General features: G+C 28.7%; 1 protein-coding gene and 1 long non-coding RNA gene across 3 annotated transcripts in view; both read right to left on the bottom strand.

Annotated features, from left to right (window-relative positions):
• Nucleotides 1-557: 557 nt before the first annotated feature.
• The window catches only part of LOC109598270 (lachesin), a 77,308-nt gene continuing 54,602 nt past the window's right edge, over nucleotides 558-23,263 (bottom strand). Inside the window, exons 4-9 of the mRNA XM_020014144.2 lie at nucleotides 1,890-2,011; nucleotides 1,586-1,736; nucleotides 1,433-1,530; nucleotides 1,221-1,378; nucleotides 1,024-1,165; nucleotides 558-920 (exon numbers count right to left, since the gene is read on the bottom strand). Coding sequence (XP_019869703.1) covers nucleotides 615-920; nucleotides 1,024-1,165; nucleotides 1,221-1,378; nucleotides 1,433-1,530; nucleotides 1,586-1,736; nucleotides 1,890-2,011 — 977 coding nt within the window. The 3' untranslated portion in view covers nucleotides 558-614. The remainder of the gene's footprint in view (nucleotides 921-1,023; nucleotides 1,166-1,220; nucleotides 1,379-1,432; nucleotides 1,531-1,585; nucleotides 1,737-1,889; nucleotides 2,012-23,263) is intronic.
• Nucleotides 16,891-18,565, bottom strand: LOC126264938 (uncharacterized). 2 transcript variants are annotated; one of them, XR_007547516.1, is made up of 3 exons: nucleotides 18,501-18,562; nucleotides 18,410-18,453; nucleotides 16,891-17,386 (listed from the first exon to the last, which is right to left on the bottom strand). It is a non-coding gene; the product is annotated as an uncharacterized LOC126264938 (long non-coding RNA). The 2 variants fall into 2 exon arrangements; XR_007547517.1 differs by lacking the exon at nucleotides 18,410-18,453 and having other exon boundaries at nucleotides 18,501-18,565.

Below are 23,263 nucleotides of genomic sequence, written 5' to 3'. Positions count from 1 at the left end.
ATGAATAAATAATGATGCTTAATCTTTATTCAGAAAGTATATTACACTTACAATCTTAAATTTAAATCACAGAATCTATGTACACTTTTATGTATACAGTAAGTCGATTTTTGGTTTAATTCAAGTCAGATTTAGATGCACATTTACTTAAAATCCAGTTTATGTACAATAGTTTGACTAGTTTATAGGTGTTGCAATATTTGGCAGACATTTTAAATTTTCAAAGGTTAATTTGAACTATGTTTCAAATCCTCTAATTTTGTATAAATATCCAATTTGTTGGGAAAAGATTAGTAATTAATTGGCATTAATAAAACTAATTATGTACATATAAGACACGTAAAAATATTTAATTTAGAACAGTGAATTTTACCTATCAAATTTAAAATAAATTATTTTCTTTAATATAGTAAGAATATCATAAAAATTCAAAGAAATCAGTCTATTATTAAATGTAGGTATAAATATAAAGTCGTAGTAGCAAATCGATTTGCAACACACTTATAGAGAAAATATTTTTACAAAACGTAAGTCTTACATGAGGGAAAGTACGTAGCTATAAACCTTTGATATATTTTTGATTTAACATTTCATTATTACAATAGAATTATTATTTACAAACCAAAAAACGACAACACACAGACAAATAAATAAATTAGAACTACTGAGTGGTCCATTCTTCCATATCCATTTCTGAGCAAAGGACTTCCTCTAGGTGATGAGAACCACTGATGAAGATCGGATAGTTCGCCAAAACCATGATGGTTTCTAGTCTGTATTAGACATTCATAAACCGAATCCGCAACAAGGTTCGACAATCGATAGGTCTGGCTTCGTTCTCCCGTAGCTGAATTGTAACTCTGCGGTGGTTTCACCAAAAGATCATGCCACTGGCCTGGATGATGATAAGAGCTGTTAATCTAAAAATTATAATTTTATTAGATATGCTCTTTTAATATTAAACTAATCAAAATGACGAAAATAAAAATTGTCATTAAGGGAAAATTAAATAAATGCTTTTACCATCATTCTCCTGTACAAAATCCTAACTTCCAATATGGGAAACACTGATTGGACAATCCAACTCAAGTCATAGTCATGTGGATTCGAATACTGGGGACTAGTAACTCGTGCTGGTCCTGGTTTACCTGATAATTCGATGTATCTAAAGTATCGAAGTAAACATTAAAATTTACCGATTTTATATGATAAAATTTTACCGCTTATCCCGTCCAATTGAATTTTGCACGACACAGCTGTAGTTTCCATAATCCGATAATTGAACATCTCGAATGGTTAAGGAAAATGTGTTTCCACTTTTTGACATAATTCTTCGGTCAGTGGGTTGCAGTAGAAATGAGTCTTGATACCAAGTTACCTAAATAATAATTGATTATAATAAACAGTTTATTTTATTGAATTATTTTCTCACCTCTGGAGGCGGGTCAGCATGCACTATGCAATCCAGTTTAGCCTCTAATCCTTCACCAGAATTTACCCATGATCGCAGCACACTAACTTCTGGAGGATCTGAAAAACGACGTTATCATTAGATTTATAGAAACGAAATTTGGAAAGTTCTTACACAAAACATGCAATCGGATGTCAGCAGTAACAGGTTGTCCGATACCGTTTGAAGCGGTACACGTATAAATGCCACCATCCTGCCTTTGGACCTCGTTCACCGACAATAAGTATCCAGTTTGAACTTGCAATCCAGAAGGCAGCAGTCCCTCCTGCAAAAGAATATTGTTGGTTAAAAACATTCAAAACATCAGTATGATGTAGATTTATGGAGTACCACAAAGGAATATACAAGAGTGATAGTCATACATATTTAAGTAGCTATATGCTAAAGAGGGTTAAATCTTTTATGCAGTTTACATTACCTTTTTAGACCATTGAACTACAGGTGAAGGATTACCGTTGGCTTTGCATTCGAAGGAGACCGGTCCGCCCTTTCTGGTCACCACCTGGCCATTTTGTGGCATTATTTGGATGCTAGGCGGCACTGCAACAACCGATGAATATTCAATTGTGAGACGAAGTAATAAGTACGAGTGAATTCGAGAAGCGTCTCTTTTATTTATTAAAGAATCAATTTATACACTGGAGCGAAGCACTTGCAGGTTTATGGGATTTCAGAACAACAGTTTTTATTTAAGTCTTGAAATTTGTATGATGTTTTAATGTTAATAAAATTTTATTTATGTGATGCTATAATATCTAATTACATATACGTATTTGTATACTAGTTTGAAATAAATAAATTTATTTATTTATTTAAATGAATATGTTTTTTGATTAATGATATCAAACTAATTCAAATTGATAGATTGAATAAATAGATTGTAAATTATGGTGAATGTATAAAATATAACAAACCTATTTTAATCAAAATAATAATAGTGTAATAAATTAGTTATTGAAAATTTTGAAAATTAAATTATATGTTGTCATTAAACAGAGTACAAAATAAACAATGTTTAACAAATTTATAATAAAACAATATAATACAAAATTTAAAATTTCAATATTTAAATTAATTCAATTAAACATTGATATTATGCGAATAAAAACAAAGTTTGCTGCAAAATCGAATAATGTGTGTGATAACTAAATTTGTTGAAAATGTAACTATTTTGTCCAGCTGTCAATATTCCCTCAAATTCGTTTTATATTTATGTTCGTATGTATCTTCAATTGCTTCTGGAATTAATGGTTGGTTAATTTTATTAAGAATCATTATTTTATTTCGATATATTTTATGATTTAAACAATTTGAATTTGCACAAAAACAATTGTTAAACAATTGTTTTATATAAAATACTCAAACAAGAAAAATAATAAACTGTATTTTGCTCTATTTTGATTTGATTCGTATTATGGGAATATAAAAAGTTTACATACAAACCATATTTTGAATAAATAAATTTATATATAATAAATAGGGCCCGGTCCAATAAGGATGGAAACAATTTTGTAATTTTTATTTAGGATTCAAGATCAAAAGACTAAAAAAGTTCAATATTTTTCATAGTGAAACATGAAATACTTCATTGAATTTTGAATTCTTTAAAACATTTTTAAAATGCGTGTTTACCAAATTTCACAAAAATAATATTACATATTATTAAATGAGTTAGGATTAATAATCATACTTTTGTAATGAGTTTATTGCTTCTAATCAAGTAATCCATGGAATAAAATGACTCCAATTTTGTCAGTTACATATTGTTAGTCAATAAGCACTAAATTGATTTCAAATATTTTTTACGTTTTTATTATATCATTTAATTAGTTTGTTAATGTTGCTAAACCACAAAGGATGCGAAATTTATGGCATATATAGTTTTATCATAAAAAGTGTCCTCAATTTTTCTCATTTTTTAATTATAAAAATGATATAATATATCTTTGATGGGTGATGATAAAATATTTTTTTATTATCATCCATAAATATATTATCTATTTTTTAGAACTTTTCTTTATTAAAAATAAGGAAAAAATAATAATATATGTATTAAATTAATTAATATATTAGATAATACAATTTATTTAAGTATTTGCAACATTTATACACTTTACAGTTATACAAATATAAAAATATTTTAACGAGCTCTTTACTGATCTCTAAGATATTTTTCACATTTGGAGATGTGGAAGATGCTGCCTTTGGAGCATCTCACACATCTCTCAATTTTTTTTCTTGATTCGGTTAATAACAACATGTAATTTTTGACCTATATTATATGTCCGACATTTCTTAAATTTAATCCTTGATTTGCTTAATTGAGATGATCAGCTAATTAGAAAAATGTGGTTTTTAGTCTTCAAATTTCTACATTTTAGTTATAAATAAAACAGTTTAGAGGATTCTTAAATCTCAAATATACCAGGCTGAATGCATTAAGTAATATATATTCTTTTGAATTCGTAAAATATAAAATTTTTGTGCACTTATACAATTATAAAAATACTTTAACAATCACTAAACTGATCATTTCAGATATCTCACATTTTATATGTATCTATGTTGATTTGGTTAATTGAGATGATCAGTTAATTAGAATAATGTGATATTAGTCTTCAATATTTAAAAAAAAATGGTATAAGATGAAGCATCCCATCTTTTGAGTTATTATTTGTTAAAATCTAGTTATAAATAAAAGAGTTTCGAGGGTGCTTCCATCTTAAATCACCCACACATCATATAAATAAATTCGAGAACGCATATTTTTTTGTGAATTTGCAAAATGTAACATTTTTATACGCCCACTCAATATGGTAATAGTCGCGCGCAAAAAATGTGTAACCAGAAGCAAAACCGATCGGTCTCGGTCGCACGAACGACAAATCCGTTGCGTATCGACGTCGCGGCCATGAATATTTATAGCAACCCTTTTCGGCTGATTGCAAGTTTAAAATGCAAAATAGTTAATTTGCATTCATTAGAGGATGGATGGAACGGGAGCGGGTCGCGTTTAATCGGCGGCCGTCGGGACCGGCCTCCGGCTACCGCCAGCTCCGTTTGTTTTTGATGTTCGCCGGGAAAGCTCTCTCTACAATTTGCATGAATTATAATTCGATTCCGCCACTTCCCCGGGGACCATCCATCATTTTTGCACCCCCTCAGAAAATCATCGCGACGGTGGTGCAGTCGCGGGCGGCTCCCGCCCCGAATTTGCATTTTAAATTGGGAGAATGCCCAGTGGTCAATGGCTGTTTAGTAGTTTCATTTAATTTGGACCCCTTACCGTCTGGCGTTTTTATTTGTAGACCGCAGATTTTTGAAAAAAAAAAACAAAAAATGTAATCTGCCGTAAGACTTCCTTAATATCGGCGTTAAAAAGGATCTTATTAGAATCTGCGACGTTCATATGATTTCGGTGATCAATTTTGTTGAAGTAAAGCAATACGGTCTCCGCGTCATTTTCTTTGAATTTTATCTCCTTTATGGGATGCGAGGAAATGAACTCCGGGTTTGAAATAAAAATCATCGGCAACAAGTTTCGGTTTTTGCGATTGTGTAATATATAAGAACAATTCATTAAGCCTGACGTAATTAAAAACTTGGAACTGGTGCCGAGTGGCAAATAAAACTTTATAGTTTCTGCTTCTTAATTCGCTTTATTAAGTTCTCGAGTTCGTGGAAATTTTATGGTTCACAAAGGAAAATGAATTGTAACCATTTGTTTTTAAGAAATAAGTAAGTTGTATTTATGCATAATGATTACATTAAAGTAAGTTTCAACAACCGTCACGTGAGGAGGCACTAAGGTAATTATTAAATGTCGAAGGCAATCAATAATTAAGATGTTCAAACCATCCAACAAGTTAAGTAGAGTAACTCAAAGGAAGAATATTTTTTAAAATAAATGCTTTAGATAATGAAAATGTTTTTTATTTATAATTTAAATTTGTATCTTTAAATGATTTCATAAATTATGAAAATACAAGGAAGTGCAATAAATATACTCATTTATTTATTAATTCTTATTTCGAAATAAACTTTATTACATACAATATGTTTTAAATTTGTTTCAGTTTTAAAATATTAAATAATATACAATTAAATAATATTTGTAACATGTTATCTATAAATAAACAACAAAAGGGATATATTTATATGTTCAACTCCGGTAGAAGTAAAAATTCCATACTAACTTATTTGTTAATATTGTCATAATTATTTCAATTACATTAGTAATTTCAAATATCTACTAATTGGAATAATATTTTCCTCATAAATATGTTTAACTAACAGTTTAATTAGTTTATAAACTATCCAAGTAGTTTATGAACTGACCAAGTTTATATATTAGACTGAATATATACAACCGCATCCGCCAAAATTTATTATATGCGAATATACTTTTGTACAAAGTGGGGAAACTTTGTTAGGAGTATATCCAGACCAGATGGAGAAAAAAAGCTTAAGGTATTTAGAGCTCCATTTTTTTAAAACGTTAAAACTAAGATTTGGTACATTTAGAAACATTGTAATAACTTTTCTTATTTATACTTGACTAATACTTTAGTTAAATTTAAGATATGTTTCATAGCTAATATTATAATAAATAAATCATGAAATTTATCAAAAATATATATCTTATCTAAAAATAATTCTATTCGTCAAAAATTCTTGGTTTGATTTTTTTATACATTTTAAAAACAAATTCACAACTGGTTTGTATTTGAAATTAAAAATAGAATACTTATCACAAATATTTTAATTTCTTGCCTCAATTTTTATACGAATATATCCAGATTGTGACAAATAATTAAAGAATCTAGAGCTCAATTTTTTTTAAATGTTAAAATTAAGATTTGGTATATTTAGAAACATTGGAATAATTTATTTTATTTATTTAATTGTGACATAATACTTAATCAAATCATATCGTATTTGGCAACTTTAAGATATATTCATAGTTAATATTATGATAAGTATCATGAAATTTACCGGAAACATTGATATATGATAGCTAAAAATAATTCAGTATATCACAAAATTTTTGGGAAGACAAATTCACATATAGTTCAAAAATAGAATACTCAAAATCTTATATATTTCTATATTTTTTGTAGTAATTTTTATACAAAGTGTCCCCGAAAGATAAGTACAGAATTTCACAAATTCCCGAAATACATCGATTTGTCTTATCTGACCTTAATACAAAAGTTGATAATTAATTCATTTTCAATATTTTTATAGGGTATTCTAAAATCAATGATTTATTCTAGATGTATAAATTCTGAAGAGAAAATTATAGAGACTTAAAGTGTTTTTGCATAATTAATAAAAATCAAATTTTCTCAGTTTTATTTTATTACAAGTTCTTCAATTAAATATTTTTTTCAAACAGTTGCCCCTGGAGACATTAAGGCGATATATATATATTTTAAACGCAACACGTAGATAAATAAATATTACAGACACATGTAGGGTGAATGGCAAAGAAGTTAAGAAATCAAGTTTTATAACGGTGATACTTATCTACCAATAAAAAACGAAGGAAACTGAAAATGAATTATTAACTTTGACATTCTGTGCCACCATAATTTTAAACTTTTGTACTAAGAAAAGTAAAACAATTTATTTTTGCCTCGAGGACCCTGTATAAAAAATAATACACGTACATATAACTAAACAGAAAAACTAATGCAAAATTATAGGTTTAAAACTAATATAAATTTAAATGAGAGTTAATTATAAATGCTAATTTTAGAGGTTTTAAAAATAAGGTAACGCATACATGCATATTTTAAATGCTTTTTAATATAAAAATAAGTTTATCACAATAGAATACGTGGGAATTCAACAAATAATTTTCATAACAACTCTGGGGGTCGGCTGAAATGCTCGCGTGGCATTCTCGAAACATCCCCCTCGACTATGTGAATTATTTCGCCAACGTCCCACCGCATAGATACAAATACTCCTGAAATATTAACGAGAGCCGTGCTTCGTGGGCAAAATGAATGTCAGAACCACTATAAAAATTCTTTAATACCTTTAACAAACGAGCTCGCCACATAAAAAATGTCCGTGCCCGTCTGTATGTGCGAGTGTGGGTATGACGCCGGAGCGGGAAAAACAGAGCAACGTCAAGAGTCAGAGTGAGAAGTGGAAGTGAAACGTTCGCCCCAATTTAACATAAAGTTATTCGTTAAGGTCTCCGGGGTGCCATTGTACATGAAAACTTTAAAAGGTCGCCGCTATATCATCTTTATCTTAAGAGCTCCATCATGCCGTGCTGTATGGCCGCAACGAAACGAACGTCGTCCGAGAAAATTGCGGAATAATGATATCGTGGACCGTGGCAAAAAAAATAAATTGGCAGGCTCGTTAGTGGGGCATTTATCACCCGACGACCGAGAAGGGAAAAACTCAATTCTGGCTGCGGGAAAGTGCCTTAATTTTATGGAGATCTTCGATGCATTATCTACTTTCAAAAAGTTGTTGCCTGAAATTTTAACTCTGCGTAATTTTATATCGCACCGGCGCACGGCTGTAGCACCGACCAATTGTATTTTTATTGTAAATTAAATACAATTTAAAATGCTTAAATGATATTTCATTTATTTGTATAAAATTTTTAACTATATTTTGATTGTATATTGCAAGTAGGTTAATTTTGGAAACAAATTATATCGAACAGTGTCTATCACTTTCACCCACATCATGCAAATTTTAAATGAATATTGTAATTCTATTTAATTTGTCAATATCAAATATTTTTAAAATCAATAAAAATAATTAAATGGGCAGATTTTAAAAAGGATATTTCAAAATGTAATATTTTTAAGTTTCTTATTAACATAAAAGTGGTTTTGTCCAGTCTTAAGTCTATAGTTCCCACACTTTGCAAAATTATTTAAATTATATATATTTTTTATTATTCATCTGTAAGTTTGTAATTTTTAAACGACACTAATTATATATTATATTTACCACACAAAATAGGTAACTTTAATTTTATAATTTATCATTATTAGCATTTATTTTTAATTTTAATTGAGTAATAAATTTAATATGTTAAATTAAAAAAAAGTTATCAAAATAAATTATTTTAGTAATGAGGGCTTTTGTTATATTTAAATATTAAATGTTACACAAATGTACATTTGTAGTATGTTATTAATGAATAATAATATGCAAATATTTATTTACACAATATAAAATAAATAATAATAATAAGCATTTTGAAATCATCAATTATAAAAGTCTAGTATATTTAAAAACTTCACATAAATTGCAACAAACTGTTAATTTAGATGACATTACGTTTCGTTGACAGAAATATGTAGCTAACAGTTCGGTTAATTTATAAACTATTCAACTAGTACATGATTTGGTTAAGTTTGCATGTTATTCGAAACATATACAACCGCATCCGCCAAAATTTATCATTTGTCAATAAAATAAAAATTCCTTTTGTGTAAAATAAATGAGCAATGAGAAAACAATGAATTGTTAAAGCAAAATTCAATTTAAAATTGGTTGATTTTGGCTATTACTAGCATTTCCAAATTGGATATAAACCGTTGATTCCCGTAAATGGTATACTGATGACATAATTATTTCTTAAATATCTTAAAGATGACATTTGGTAGATTTTGAAAAAGTGACGATAGAATTGAAAAAATCTTATTAAAACATAACACTCATACTGTTTTTATACCAACAAGGAAGATTCAATAGAGTCTCAGATCTACCAAAGAGAGGAGAGACCATCAAACAGCTTCTGGGATATGCCGCATACCATGTTCTTGCGGGAAAGTATACATCGGTACCACAAAACGTTCAACAGGGGTCTAGGATTAAAAAACACAAACGAAACTGCAAACTAGGACAATCAGACAAGTCTGCTGTAGCTGTAGTGTTAGATGGAAATCAACTGTTTGCCTCGACAACTAGATATCACAAGAGAATGATTAGGGAAGCAATTTAAATCCACAGACACCGAAACAACTTCAACAGAAAAGAATAAGTATTGAAGCTTGATAAAATATGGACACCACTGCTCAAAAACATCAAAATCACTAAGCGGACCAAATCAGACCTCTGACTACTCGTGCTAGCGAAACGTTAGGAAATAATTTCAATAAATGTCGACTAATAAACCCGAACAACTAGCCTGACCATTAAATGGTTCAGTTTCTCCCAAATATATTTAATTTGCCATTTTTAAAAATTATTAAATGTGTACTTTTATAATTCTCTCACTACTTTTCTGCCCTTAATTTAATACATACATGTGTATATTAAATATAAAAAATATTTTTGTATTTAATATACACATATATGTATTAAATTATAAGCCACACCTAATTATATATTCACCACACATAATAAATCAAATTCAATAAATGTTTCATCCGTTAATGTTGCAGGTGACAAATTTAATATTGCATATTTAAAATTAACAATAGACCAATTAATATGTTTAATACATGTAACAAATTATCGACGTCACAGTCAAAACTACGCACATGTAGTTAAATCGTTGTAGTGTATAAGAAACAAAATCAATGTGGGCATTATTGCACGTTTGAGTAACACAGAGTTATGTTGCAGTTTGTGATAAACCTGATATATTTTTGTGCCGGCATACTTTCTATTTTTACTGACCTAAATATCGAAACAAAGCAGTTGCGGGCGTAATCATTGCAATGTCCCGTAAGCTTATTAGTTAATAAAACGATAACGCGAATATGTGTGGGAAATTTCGAATTTTCATTTTTATCTCCACTAAACACACATTTAAGGAACTAATTTTACCATTATAAATGTGATAACGTGCATTTTTATTATTCCATTTTGAACAAGCATAAACTGGAATTGTTAAATTATTACAAAGTCTGTGATGAAATGAAACGAAAACAATAATAATTATTTATTGAACTGTTTCAGTCAGCATAACTAAATGCTAATTACGAACATAACTATTATCCAGAAGCCTTTCACAACATTTCAATACATTAATATTTAGCCTAATGCAGCTTAAATTCATTAAAAGGATTTAATTATCCTGTGGCCATATTTTCTTTCTCACCACAGAGGACGTACGATACATGTAGAATACATACAATCCTGCAGCCAGATTGAAAGCTCCACACTAATCGGCTTTCGGTCCGGGATTCGCATCCATTAAACTAAATGGTACTTTGCACAATCATCATATTTTCTATTAACCATTTTTGTGCCGTATTATTCAGGTTTATGTCCATTTAAATTCATTACAATGTATGTTGAAAGAATTGGTCTTTTATATGACATTTTAGTAAATTTAAATTAATCGTATCGGTCAATTAAATACAATTAGAAAATTCTAAATTTATATTTTTACATATTAACTCTAATAAATGTATTATTGTGTTTTATAAATATATATTTTTCCTTGTATTTGTTTTTATAGATTTAAACAAAATCTTCAAATCCAATTATACTATAAAATATTGATAAATATATTAAATTTTAATTTTAAATAAAATCAATTGCTAAATTAAAATGTGCCTAAAAACACAACAATATTCTTAGCAGATATTAAGTAATATTAATAAAAATTTTCATGATTATGTGCTGCTGTTAGTTTTCAAGAATTTTCCCAAATGTCAACTCACATAGTTAATATTCCATTGAATGTGTTCGGTTTGTGGTGGTGATGTATTCCGTTTTCATTAGTCGTCGTTATACGGTCCGCACGTTTCAAATGCAATCAATGTTTGTTGCTCTTTAATTGTATTATTCAATAATGTGCAGCAGGCGAATTAATCGTCAGGATTGCTGGAAATGTGGGGAGGTCAGTCATTTATAATAAATTGTTATGCATGTCTGTTATACAATGTGACTGCGTATTTGTTATGAAATTGCAGTTTTTTTTTTAGTCAAAATCTGGAGATTTATATTTGTTTCCTTATTTAGGACATCATATACACAAACTATGGAACAATTCATAAAAGTTTTCATTGATAATTATTTTCTTGACATTTGTTTGTTTTATTTTTATTAATTGGTTTAATTGTCGTACTTTTAACGAATGTTTATTTTTCTTTAATTAACGTATACTTGTTAGTCTCAGTCGGCTTTAATCTTAGTTGTTTCAATTTACTTTTTTAAGACTTTGTGTAGTATCATTAATTATAAGTTTTGAATAGCTGTAAGATTTTGGATTTGAAAACTAATATCTATATTTGTTCGGGTTGTTAGGTTGACGTTTATTGGAATTATTTACTGGCGTTTCACTGGCACTAGTGGCTAACATCTTCAAAGTTCTGATTTTGTTCGTGTTTCTTTGACTTCTGACTAACAACAGAGAAATTTCGTTCTATTCAGAGGCTGCTTAGCGATTTTTGTGTTCTGAGCACTGGTTTTATATTTTATGAACTTTAAATGTTTCTTCATTATTGTTGAAATTATTTCTGAGTTTGAGGATCTTAATTGCAGCAAGAGCAGGAGTCTTACCTTTAGCGGAATTAATCTGAGATTGTTGAATGTTTTTTATTGGTTTCAAAACAGTATAGATGTTATGTTTGTTTAAAGAGGATTTTGCCAATTTTATCGGTAACTTTGAAAACTTGTTTTTCTACTCGAATCGTTTATTTTAATTACAATATAAGTTAAACAACAATTTTTCTAGGGTTACAATGTTATTAGTAAAGACGTAAATACGGTAATGACAGAAAGTGGAGCAACTTTTTTAAAATTTAAATAATTTTTGTCTTCGTTATCTTCAAAAAATGTATATTGAAAATTAACTTTCCTAAATTTAACAATTACATAGTAAAATAATAAAAAAAATAAAGAGTTTAATTTTTCTGATGTTTTGGGCTGGCAAAAAGTAGAGTAACTTATGCTATTATTATTTTAATTAATTCTACACTAATATATTGTAAAATTCCCATTGAATAACTTCCGAACTCCTTTTTTTCATGGAAAGGAACAGATGATCAATAATATTTGGATCCACATTTTGCCAGACCTCTTACAGAACCGTGAATAAATATTGCTGATTACTATAATCTTTGTGTCTTATTTTGTTGTTCACTATTTCCCATAAGTTTTCAATGGAGTTTAGATCGGGAAATTGCCAAGACACTGCATATTTTTATATGAATGTTGTTCCTCAATATTTCTTTATACATAAAATGATACATGATACCATCTATTCAAAGGAGAGAATCCAAATCCTGAAAAGCAGCCTCATACCATTACCGACCTGTCGCCGTGTGATTATAGTAAACTTTCGGTTACACTTTTCATAAATAGGTCGCCTTACATATAAAATCCCATCACTGCTAACCAGATTAAACTTGACCTCACCTCTCCTGTGATATTTTCTCAGAACGTCAGTGATCATACAATATATACCAATACTGATAAATTTAAATAGCATTAATATTTAAGTCTAAAAGTGGAAATATGTACACTAGTTTTAGTTAGTTCTTTTTGTTCCTTTAAAATACATTGAAGTTTACATTCAGAAAATATTTTATGCATTACATACATCAGTGATCCATCTTAAAAAAATCTTTTATTATTTACTAGTTGAATATATTATATTAATAATGTATGTAAAATAAAATAAACTAAATTAAAAATTTAGTATAAGTATAAGTTTTTCCAGTAAAATTAATTAAAATATTAAAATTATTATATAATATATAAATTTTGTATTTATTTTTTTAGTTTAAAACCAAAGTTTTAATGAATAATTAATTATAATTTTGTTCCTTCTATTCTTAATATTTCTTCCAATTAATTTTCCACAACTCCTCAATTTATTAACACTGTGCTCTTAATCTGACATTTTTTTAAAACTTAAATAATTATTAAAATAAAAAAGTTTGTATTCTCAGCGGTTGACTAATAATTAAAAGAAGCTTTAATTTCAATTGACTTCAATTTAGTTTATATTTAATTTAATATTTTTTGTGTTTCATTTTTTAACAAGCAGAATTTTTTATAAAAAAAACATTTCTCGTAAAATATAATCATATCTGTGGACAAATTATTAAAAATTAAAACTCAGTTGATGAATTTAGTATTTAAATATATTTTAAATGAAAATGAAGTTTGTGTTATATAAATTTTATGTAAAATAAAAAATAATGATTTGATAGTAGTGGTAGTAGTAGTAGTTGTTGTAGTTTTTCCTAATTATGTAATTTTGATCTAACATGTTTTTGTGCCAATTATATAATTTTAGTTTAAATTAGTTATAAACGTACAACTTATACATGTGAATTATTAGTAACCACTGTTAAGGATAATTCGGAGGGCACGTCAAATAAACAGGAATGATTTGATTATCGGAACGGTGCGCCTAACACACGCATACCCTGGAACACACAGAAATGCAATAATGCACAAAGCCGAGTCGAAAATTAAACGCATTGTTATGTTTGTGTTGGCGTGCATACGGACGTTGGAATTTATGGCCGTAACGCCCAATCAAATATTATAATTTTCGGGACGATTATTGCACCATATGGAGCACCGCGCATCCGGAAAAATCGACACGCTTTTCCCGAACGATCATTCACCATTCAGATGATGGTTTGTATTTATGAATCGCGGCAAAAACAATTTTGCGTCTGCAATTCGATACGGACGGCTCCGATGGATTCGATTTAGGATTTAAATTAGATTGGATCAGTTCGTTAGCCGTATCGGAGTGGACAAGGAATTTCAATTTTTGAATATCTCCATTTTATGTCGGGACCGAATACCTATCTGAATTTGTTCCTGTTTAAAATTTCATTCACTGAAAACTGATAAAATATTTTTAGATAAGGTAAATAAGTATTTTAAAAGAAGGAACATATAATATAGATAATAATAGATTTTGTTACACAATTTATAAATATAATAAGTTTTTTAATTATATGTCGATGCCTATAAATTAGTTTTTTAGTTTAGTTTTTAAATACAACTTAAGACTTATTTTACTATATTAAATTACTAAAAAAGTTAGATGTAAAGAGTTATTTATTAAAAGTCAGCTGATGAAAACGAGTTCAGAATTTTATAAACTCTAAAACTTCTGAAATGGGTCCCTAGTACCTCTTAGATATTTTTCATTAAATAAATAAAATTACTGGCAATATCGTTTTATTATATCCTATAGAAAATTTGAAATTACTTCTGGTGCAGAATCGGTACTTAAACGTCACATGAGTGTTTTATTTTCAACTTAAAAGACCTCTAATTATTAACTACTAATAATATAGTGCAAGTAATTTTTTAATTTACTCCTTTTCATTGGCACATATTATTTAACTGTCCAAACCATCGTCAAAGAACAGAGCCACAGTCCACAATTTAATGTTACGCATGACTGTATGCAGCTCCCAATTTGATAGTATGTAATCTCGATTAAAATGTGCGAACCAGTTGATTAAATGTCAATAAAAGTGGAAGGCGTCGGTGGTTTTCGAAAAGTAAACTTTCGACGTTCCCTCTCATTTATGTATTTAAGCAGCCGTTATTTCATTTAAGTCTTTTGATATGCAAATTTTCTATATTGGAAATTTATTTTCGGTGGCGGGAATTTCGGTCGAGGCATCAGTACAAAGGGTGGGCGCCACGGCCGCATCCACCAACTAGATAATTCCACCTTCATTACAAAACTATTTAACATATATATTTTATTTTCAAAACATCAAAAGCCAGATCGCTTTACGTCTGAATTTTCTTTATTATTAAGTTTCGGTACAATTAATTGTACGGAGTGTTAAAAACCATTGTGGGCAAATTGACGATATTACTGGATTAGAGGTGTTACTATCATGATGGTGCTTCAGCACATTATTCAATTGTTGTTAGAGAGCATTTACATAGATGAAACATTTTCAAGTACACAGATAGGAAGGAGTGGACTTATACTACCGCTCTATTTAAACCTGTAAATAGCCTCGAGCAGCTTCCGTTATCAATTAATAAAAAGTGCTAAGAAATTCTAGAAAATGGAAGTCTTACGGGGAAAGTACAAAATTTTTCTGCACAACGATGTATTGCTTGTTTAGACAAGGAAAAAGTGAAATGTTTTGTAACATTTTTTTTATTTTTTTAAAGCTTATTTTGTATATAATAAAGAAGTCAAGAAAAGAAAAATATTCCATATTTTATTATTATTTGTTCATACCTTTTAGTTATTTTACACAACAAACAACATAAAATAAAATATAAAATGTTCATTAAATACAATAACCAAAACAATATATTAATGAGTTAAAGTTTAAGTTAAAATTGGAATCACACATTTTTAGTAGAAACTAGATTTTTTCTTGTAGGTCTGGAATCAGACGAACCCCCATCCATTTAACATCTTCTCACAGTCCTTGGACTATTTTTAGCAAGTCCCCTTTCCTCCAGATTGACTTAATTTCAATTGATATAAAAAGTTAACGACTTTGGTTTACGATTAAGAACAACCAGATAAATTAAATAAAAAAGATGTGTAGTACAGTCTACACAAAAAATGTAAAAAATCTACAACGATAAAAACAAAAAGTAAATCGATAAAAACTAAATACGATTTGATAAGACAAATAATAATAGAAAAATGTATATCCTTTAGTATATAGTCATTATGTTTTTTTATTTTATTAATAATTTTAGCACAGCTTGTGGATATAATATTGAAACAATAAAATCTTGATAAACAAAGAACTGTATCAACATTAAAGACATTTAAATTTTTATTATCACTCGCATTAAACGATCTTTCCATGTGTCTCCTTTTATGGTTAGACCTTAACGCGAGAAATATACTCTATTACCGAAACAACTTTCCAAATAGCCATTTAGAGATTAAAATAATATTGTTTAAAGCGTATATCTACTTTGTGCGCTCATTTTTTACACAGTCCCACCATAACCATTATTATTTTAATTAACTCCAAGCCACAATAAACCGCAGGCATAGTGGCTTTAATATATTTCACTGAATATGACTTAAAAATTTCATATTAACACAGTGGTCATTAGCATTTTAATGAAATACGGAAAATAAAAAGAGAATTCGCCTGTTCAGTAGTTGTAGTTGAGCATAAAGCCGTATTGGTCACGATTTGCATATCAAAGGCCCCAGAATGAATAACCGAAGTTTAAATACACAAATGAGCGGGGGCCGTTTGCTTTGATCATTACTATGGCGCTTACTGCTCTGTTCCATTGACATTTAATCAATTGCATCGCTCATTTGAATCCGAACGGTACAGAGAAACTACCATAATATAAAGTCTTATTACATTTTCATAAAATTCGTATCAAGTTTAAGTAAAACGAAATGAAAATTTAATTAGCATATTTTTGATTAATGAAAAGTAAATTACAAAAATAACTGATTAAACAGAAGAAAATAAAACTAAAGCAGGCAATTTATGTTAAGAACGTTTATTTACAACACGTTAATATTTTTATTTTTCCAGAATTTGGTCTTTGTTTTTACATTTCGATTTATTACACAATAAGATAATTGGTATTTTTTGTTTAAGGTCGGTTTGTGCTGACATTCCGAGTCTGGTTTTGTTGGTTTAGGTCTAACAATGAGAAAAGTTCTTAGGTGTTTTATGAGACTTTAATTTTAGATTGTGTTTCCAGAAACCCTGGTTCCTCCATGTAAATCACAGTGTTCATTACAGTATAGTACAAATACGTCTTCAATCTAGTTTTTGTTGATTTTATGGCATCCTTTCATTGGCTGCTGCAACTGGTTTTGATATCGGCTGAGAAGAGGTCGCTCCTGATGGACATGGTGGGTTTGATCCTTTTATATCACAGTGATAATCCATATCTTGCTACTGAGATGCCTTCTATCTGTTGGGCCGTACTGCTGACTTGTTGGATGTACAGAAGACATTAAATTTCCGAAACCTTAACGCAATAGATTATGAGTCCAGTCAAGTTGTTGAACATAAATCTTAAGTAATAGATATCACATAGTATTTACGATAGAGTACCACATATTCCAGTAAACCAGCATATACGATTCCGATATTCAATTGATGTCAAAAGTCTTATTGAGGACTACCGTTCGTGAGTTACACTTATTGTAACTTCAATAATATTATGGAATCATACATATACCAGAGCTTCCTACCTTTGATACAGTTACCTTTCCTAGATTATGTAAATATCCATTACTTTAGACTTCGTTTCAACAACTTGTCTGATCCCATAACCTATTGCATTAAGATTTTGGAAGACTTGTATCTCGACAAGATAGGTTATAGGTATGATTTCAAACTTTGTAAACAAGCTCACGAAAATTTTACAAATTAATGAAAGATTTCCAACATCCTGAAAATCTAGACACATCGAAAAGAAGAAACTGCCTGCTAAAATGGTATCTCGCACATGAGTCTGATCCACTTGATCCTTATAATCACAATCTTGCTGCCGAGTTGACTTGTACACATTGAAAGGTCTTCCCTTTGTCCATATATAAATTTTTCGCTAATGTTCAGATTTTCATGTTTTATTTGCTTCATTGTTGTTAAACAGCAAGCTAGTAATTATATATTTGCTGGACGTGTTGAGACATTAAGTTTCCGAAACCCTAACGCAATAGATTACGAGCCCAATCAAGTTGTTGAACATAAATCTTAAGTAATAGATATTAAATGATGTTTACAACGATAAAGTACCAAAAAGACTAGCAAATTAGCAAATACAATTCCGATATACAATTGAAGTTATGAGCTGCCTCGTGAACATTGTCTCAACAAACTTATCAAGGTAATTTTTAGATACAATCTCAAGTTTTTCATTATTTCAGAAAAATATTATCAGAAGAAAGGTATGTCTTTAAAATATATATATCATTCATATCAATAATTTAATCCTTCCAAGCACTTTGTTTTGAGATCATAACTAAGCTAGTTTATTGACCCTTACCCTTTCATAAGCACCTATGTAAATTCAATTGTTCAATTTCAATTCTGGAATCATACAAATACAAACTTGTTGGCCTTATTGGTACACATACCTTTCGTGAAATACGTAAATATCCAATACTTGAGACTTTGTTTCAACAACTTGTCTGGCCCCATAACCTATTGCATTAAGGTTTTGGAAGACTTGTATCTCAACATGACAAATTATAGGTATTCTCAGGCTTTGCATACGATTATTTGGTACTTCAACGAAGTACTTTGGCCCTTGCTGGTATAGTCGAAATATTTTTTTTTCAATATACTATTTCCAAAAATAATATGTCCTGATTCTCATTACTTTGATGGATTATTATGTAATAATCATACGCAAAGCTTTTGAGATTATACCTATAAGATAGTGTCCTGATCTTCAGTCACTCTCAGTCTCCGGTGTTCGCCTATATGTAACTTCAGATGTGTTCTGGTATGCTGATATACTACTATTCGTAAACGAATGGCTGTAGGTAACTTCGATTACTTGAGATTATTTTCATTCATCTTAACTATGTTGTAATTTATGTGAGAGCATCTGCTCACGACGAAGCCTTAACTTCAACTGACTAAATGCATAACTGCTACTGCTATTGAATAGTATTCTTTTGTTTTTTGCTATGACAACCTGGTAACCAAAGCAACTTTAAACAGCGCCAATATTTAAAATATACATTTAAGTTAAATGAAAAAAATTAATTTTCAATAACACAGATATTTTATAAACTAATTTTAAGGTAAAAATATTTATTACTTTAAGTGCATTACTAGATTTTCGGTACAGAACCTTCTCATTTTTAAGTACGTATTATTTTTATGGTGAAAAGTTATGTTTTAAAAGTGTTCACTCTCGGTGTCGTAAGAAAAGCGGAAAAGGCAACGCAGAAAAGCTTAAATAAGAGTATGTCGATGAAGAACATAATGAAATGATGTTTAGAAGTCGGTGAAAGCTGTTAGGATTATTAAATTTTAGAATTTTAGTATCCGAATGTTAATAAACAAGTTTCTAAGCCATTAAAGTCACAAACTTTTATATGGAGTGGAATATTTATAAGTATTGTAATCAAGATTTTTTTATGAAGTCGAAATTATTCCTATTATTTGAATTTGTGTTGTTATTAATGTTTATTAATAATATAAATATTTATTTAAACATAAAATAATTTCATTTCATTTTTTATAATAATCTAAATATGTGGGTTACAATGATTTTAATTGGACGTGTACATTTATTAATTAATAAATAAGTGGAACCAAAATATTAAGGGAGATCAAGGTGTGTTGTCAATGAAATATTAACTATCCCTGCTTCTAATAAATTAAAAAATAATGTTTATATTTAATGTATCCATTTTACCCTATTCGCTACTTTATTCCGATTTCCCCTACATATTTTAAAGCGAAGAATATTTTATTGTAGGTAAATTCATAGAAATTTCGGCTCAAATTCCATCTATAAACAAGAGAATTTTGTATATAGCCAAATATTTCCGGAGCATAAATAACACAGAATGTGACATGGTTTCATGAAGAACGTCGTTATTAAAATATCAGATACCATCAGCACATTTACCCAGATAATTACATAATTTCAATTTTCCAAAGTTTATTAAAAATAAATTAAAAACTGCAATGAATAAAGTACGAAAGTATTCACATAATTACCATAAATAAGTGTAATTTAAGATAAACACATTTCCGAAATACATTTGACCAAATCATACAAGAAAATCTAATAAATGAGCGAACATAATTTCCCAATTATCTAAATTATAATTTTCACCATTCCCCACTCACTCGACAATAATTTAAAATTCGCTCATTTTCAGCCAGAAACTTTATCGCCGCAAAACCATGTACCAATCACACATCGCTGACGAACCACTAAAAATTTAATTTTCCCCATTTTTTTATTATTTCATTTTGCGGCGGGAATTAAGAGCGTTGTTGGCAAGACGGAGATACAAAGCGCCGTAATAGAGAATTAATCTGTATGCAAATTTTTAGTTGTCGCTGTGGAGAAAATTAAAGCGACGCACATTTTCAAAGCGACAAATTTGCCTAACGAGATTAAAGAGGCAGGCGGCGATGGTTGCGTTCAAGACCGCAACAACTAGTTCTTATTACGGGGGTGTATAAATATGTCACGCAATTGGTGCGGATGTTCATCATTCAATTACCCACCGGAGGTAATTGGACGTGATTGTGTCATTCGAAGGATAATTCGGAAATAAAGATCTTTGTTTAAGTGAGTTTTTTTGTGAGTGAAGGACTGACAAATTTAAGGGACGTTTTAAGTTAATTGTTTATTCTATCTGTAGGCTAAATTATATAGCGAATTGTCAAATCTACAAAGCTAACATAAACAACATAATTTCATATGATATCATGGTTTATCTTAAAAAAACTCATATATTAGAAAAAATTAAAATCAACATATAAGAAAATACTAACTCATTTTTTTTCATAGTGTAATTGACATTTATATTATGTAATTTTTATCCCCTATTTTAAAATTTTTATTTTTTAAACATTAACATAAATTAAAAATTTTACAATCATTATTAAATTAACATTTGATTTAATATAGTGACGCCCATTAAAAAGGGGGCGCCTTAAAATTTGTATTTTTGTTGATTTTAACAAATTTTTCAATTTGTGAAGCATGAAAATATGTACTTATAGACAAAATGAAATCATACTAGCAATTTTTTTATAGAAAATCTAATTACTCCTGCAGATTAAACACTCCCTTAAATAGATATACACCACTGAAGAATTTTTTGAAATTTAAAAAAGACAATTAAATATATATAACTAAGAGATTTTGTTCAAAGGGCATTCTTCTCTGTGAACCTTCTACTTTCAAGGCTGGAAGTTCAAGTATTAGCAAAATTTTGCCTGTTTTTCAGAATGCTCTCAAATCTACAGCTTCCAAAGTATAAGGTTAAATAACTTTGCTCTGCTCAAACTCTTTTCGTAGGACGTTCAATTCCTACAAGAAATGTGAATAGAAATTGTCTGTACGATCAAGAAATGACTAGATATGGATTGTGTCATATAGAACTGAAGAAAAAATGGAACACTGAAATAAGGAGGACCTTTATATTCATGTAATATATGTCACAATTATTAATTTGTTAGTGCACAGATTCCTCCAATTAACACTAAACCTGCATATTTACTGATCAGTAAAACCGAAAGCATCAATTAGGTTATTGGAAAGCATAAAGATAATGTATTATCGTATCGACTGAATGGCAAATAGCACGAACAAGCATTCCAGGATAAGCAGTATATCAGCAATTGAATAATATGTTGACACGGGTCGAAGATAATTTACGACGTCAGTAATTATGAAATGGTCCAGGGGGAATTTATTAAAATTTCCGCCAATATTGGTTCGAATGTAAACCGTAAATGTAAAGTAAACAGTGTCAGGGAAAATTTATGTCCTGGCAATAACGTTAAATCAAATTCGGCACGATGTAAATTTAAACAACAGCACCGGACCTTTTTATTATGTACCCGCTAATATAATTTATTTCGCTGATGGATATTTATCGCATATAAAAATAGAGGCGAATGTTTTAAAAATTGTTTCAGTGCTAATAATGTTACGAAAATATTGTGTTTCAATTAGTTTTCAAAGCTCCATTAGAATTCCATGCATGGATATTGCTTATGTTACATTAATTACTTTAAATAAACATTGGTACAATTGTGTTCTATACTGTTTTGTTTATGGTTCGCTTGATTGTGTCTACATGCTAAATTAACTACCAGAACACTTGCAAAGCAGAATAGAAATCATTTTATGGTAATTGTAATTGTTGATAATTAATTCACTAAGCAAATAACCCATTCAATACAAATTATTTTATTAGGTGCACAATACCTTCTATTATCAGACTGTATAATAATATAACATGATGGCAATCATTAGTAAATATTTTCATAAATTAATTTTTAAATGTGTTTCATAAAATATATAATAATGCAAAAAATAAATAATAAAAATATCACCTTTAATATTTTTGTAAATTAATTCACAAAAATAATAAATTAACAAATACAGAAAGTCATTAATATTAAAAAGCTTCTAGTTAAACTAAACAAATTAATATATATTAATATTTAATTTATAGGGAATTAAAAAAATATACTACATAAAAGCGTAATTTAAATGTTCATGTAATAATCATGAGTGGTTTAATTATTAGTTTAAATATTTATTATAAAGTTAACAAAATATTCACATTTGCTAAACAGATATACATTAAATGTTACAGATTATTTTTAAATCAAATTTTTTAAATTTGAACATATGGTTTTAAATATACAATAATATTAATATAATATTATTAATTAATATTAATATTAAGTTTAATAAACAAATGCACATTTGATTTTAAATACATTTGAAAATACTTAAAAATTAAAACTTCTCCCTGTTTTAAATATTAAAAAAGTTATTCTAAATACTGATTGATATCTTCTAAAATATGAACACCGGTATTATACAGGGTGTTTGGCAACTTATCCGACAAATTTTAACCACATACCCACTGTTGCATAAATAGTCGATTTATCATATTTTTTTAATGTATATATACAAGATGCTTCACACACGTATCCGAAAAATTTTAACCACATCTCACTATTAGAGAAGAAGTCAAAGTGAGTTCAAGAAAAAACATAAAAAAAATCAGTATTTTTTAAATTGACAATTATTTTTTCTCTAAGATTTCAATTCATAAAAAATTGAAAAATTATTAATATTGACAATTTGTTTTCTTTTTAAAAATATTCTATTTCTGATGAA

This window comes from Aethina tumida, chromosome 3, assembly GCF_024364675.1.
Source record: "Aethina tumida isolate Nest 87 chromosome 3, icAetTumi1.1, whole genome shotgun sequence".
Lineage (NCBI taxonomy): Eukaryota > Metazoa > Arthropoda > Insecta > Coleoptera > Nitidulidae > Aethina > Aethina tumida.
This window is presented reverse-complemented; position numbering and strand designations above follow the sequence as displayed.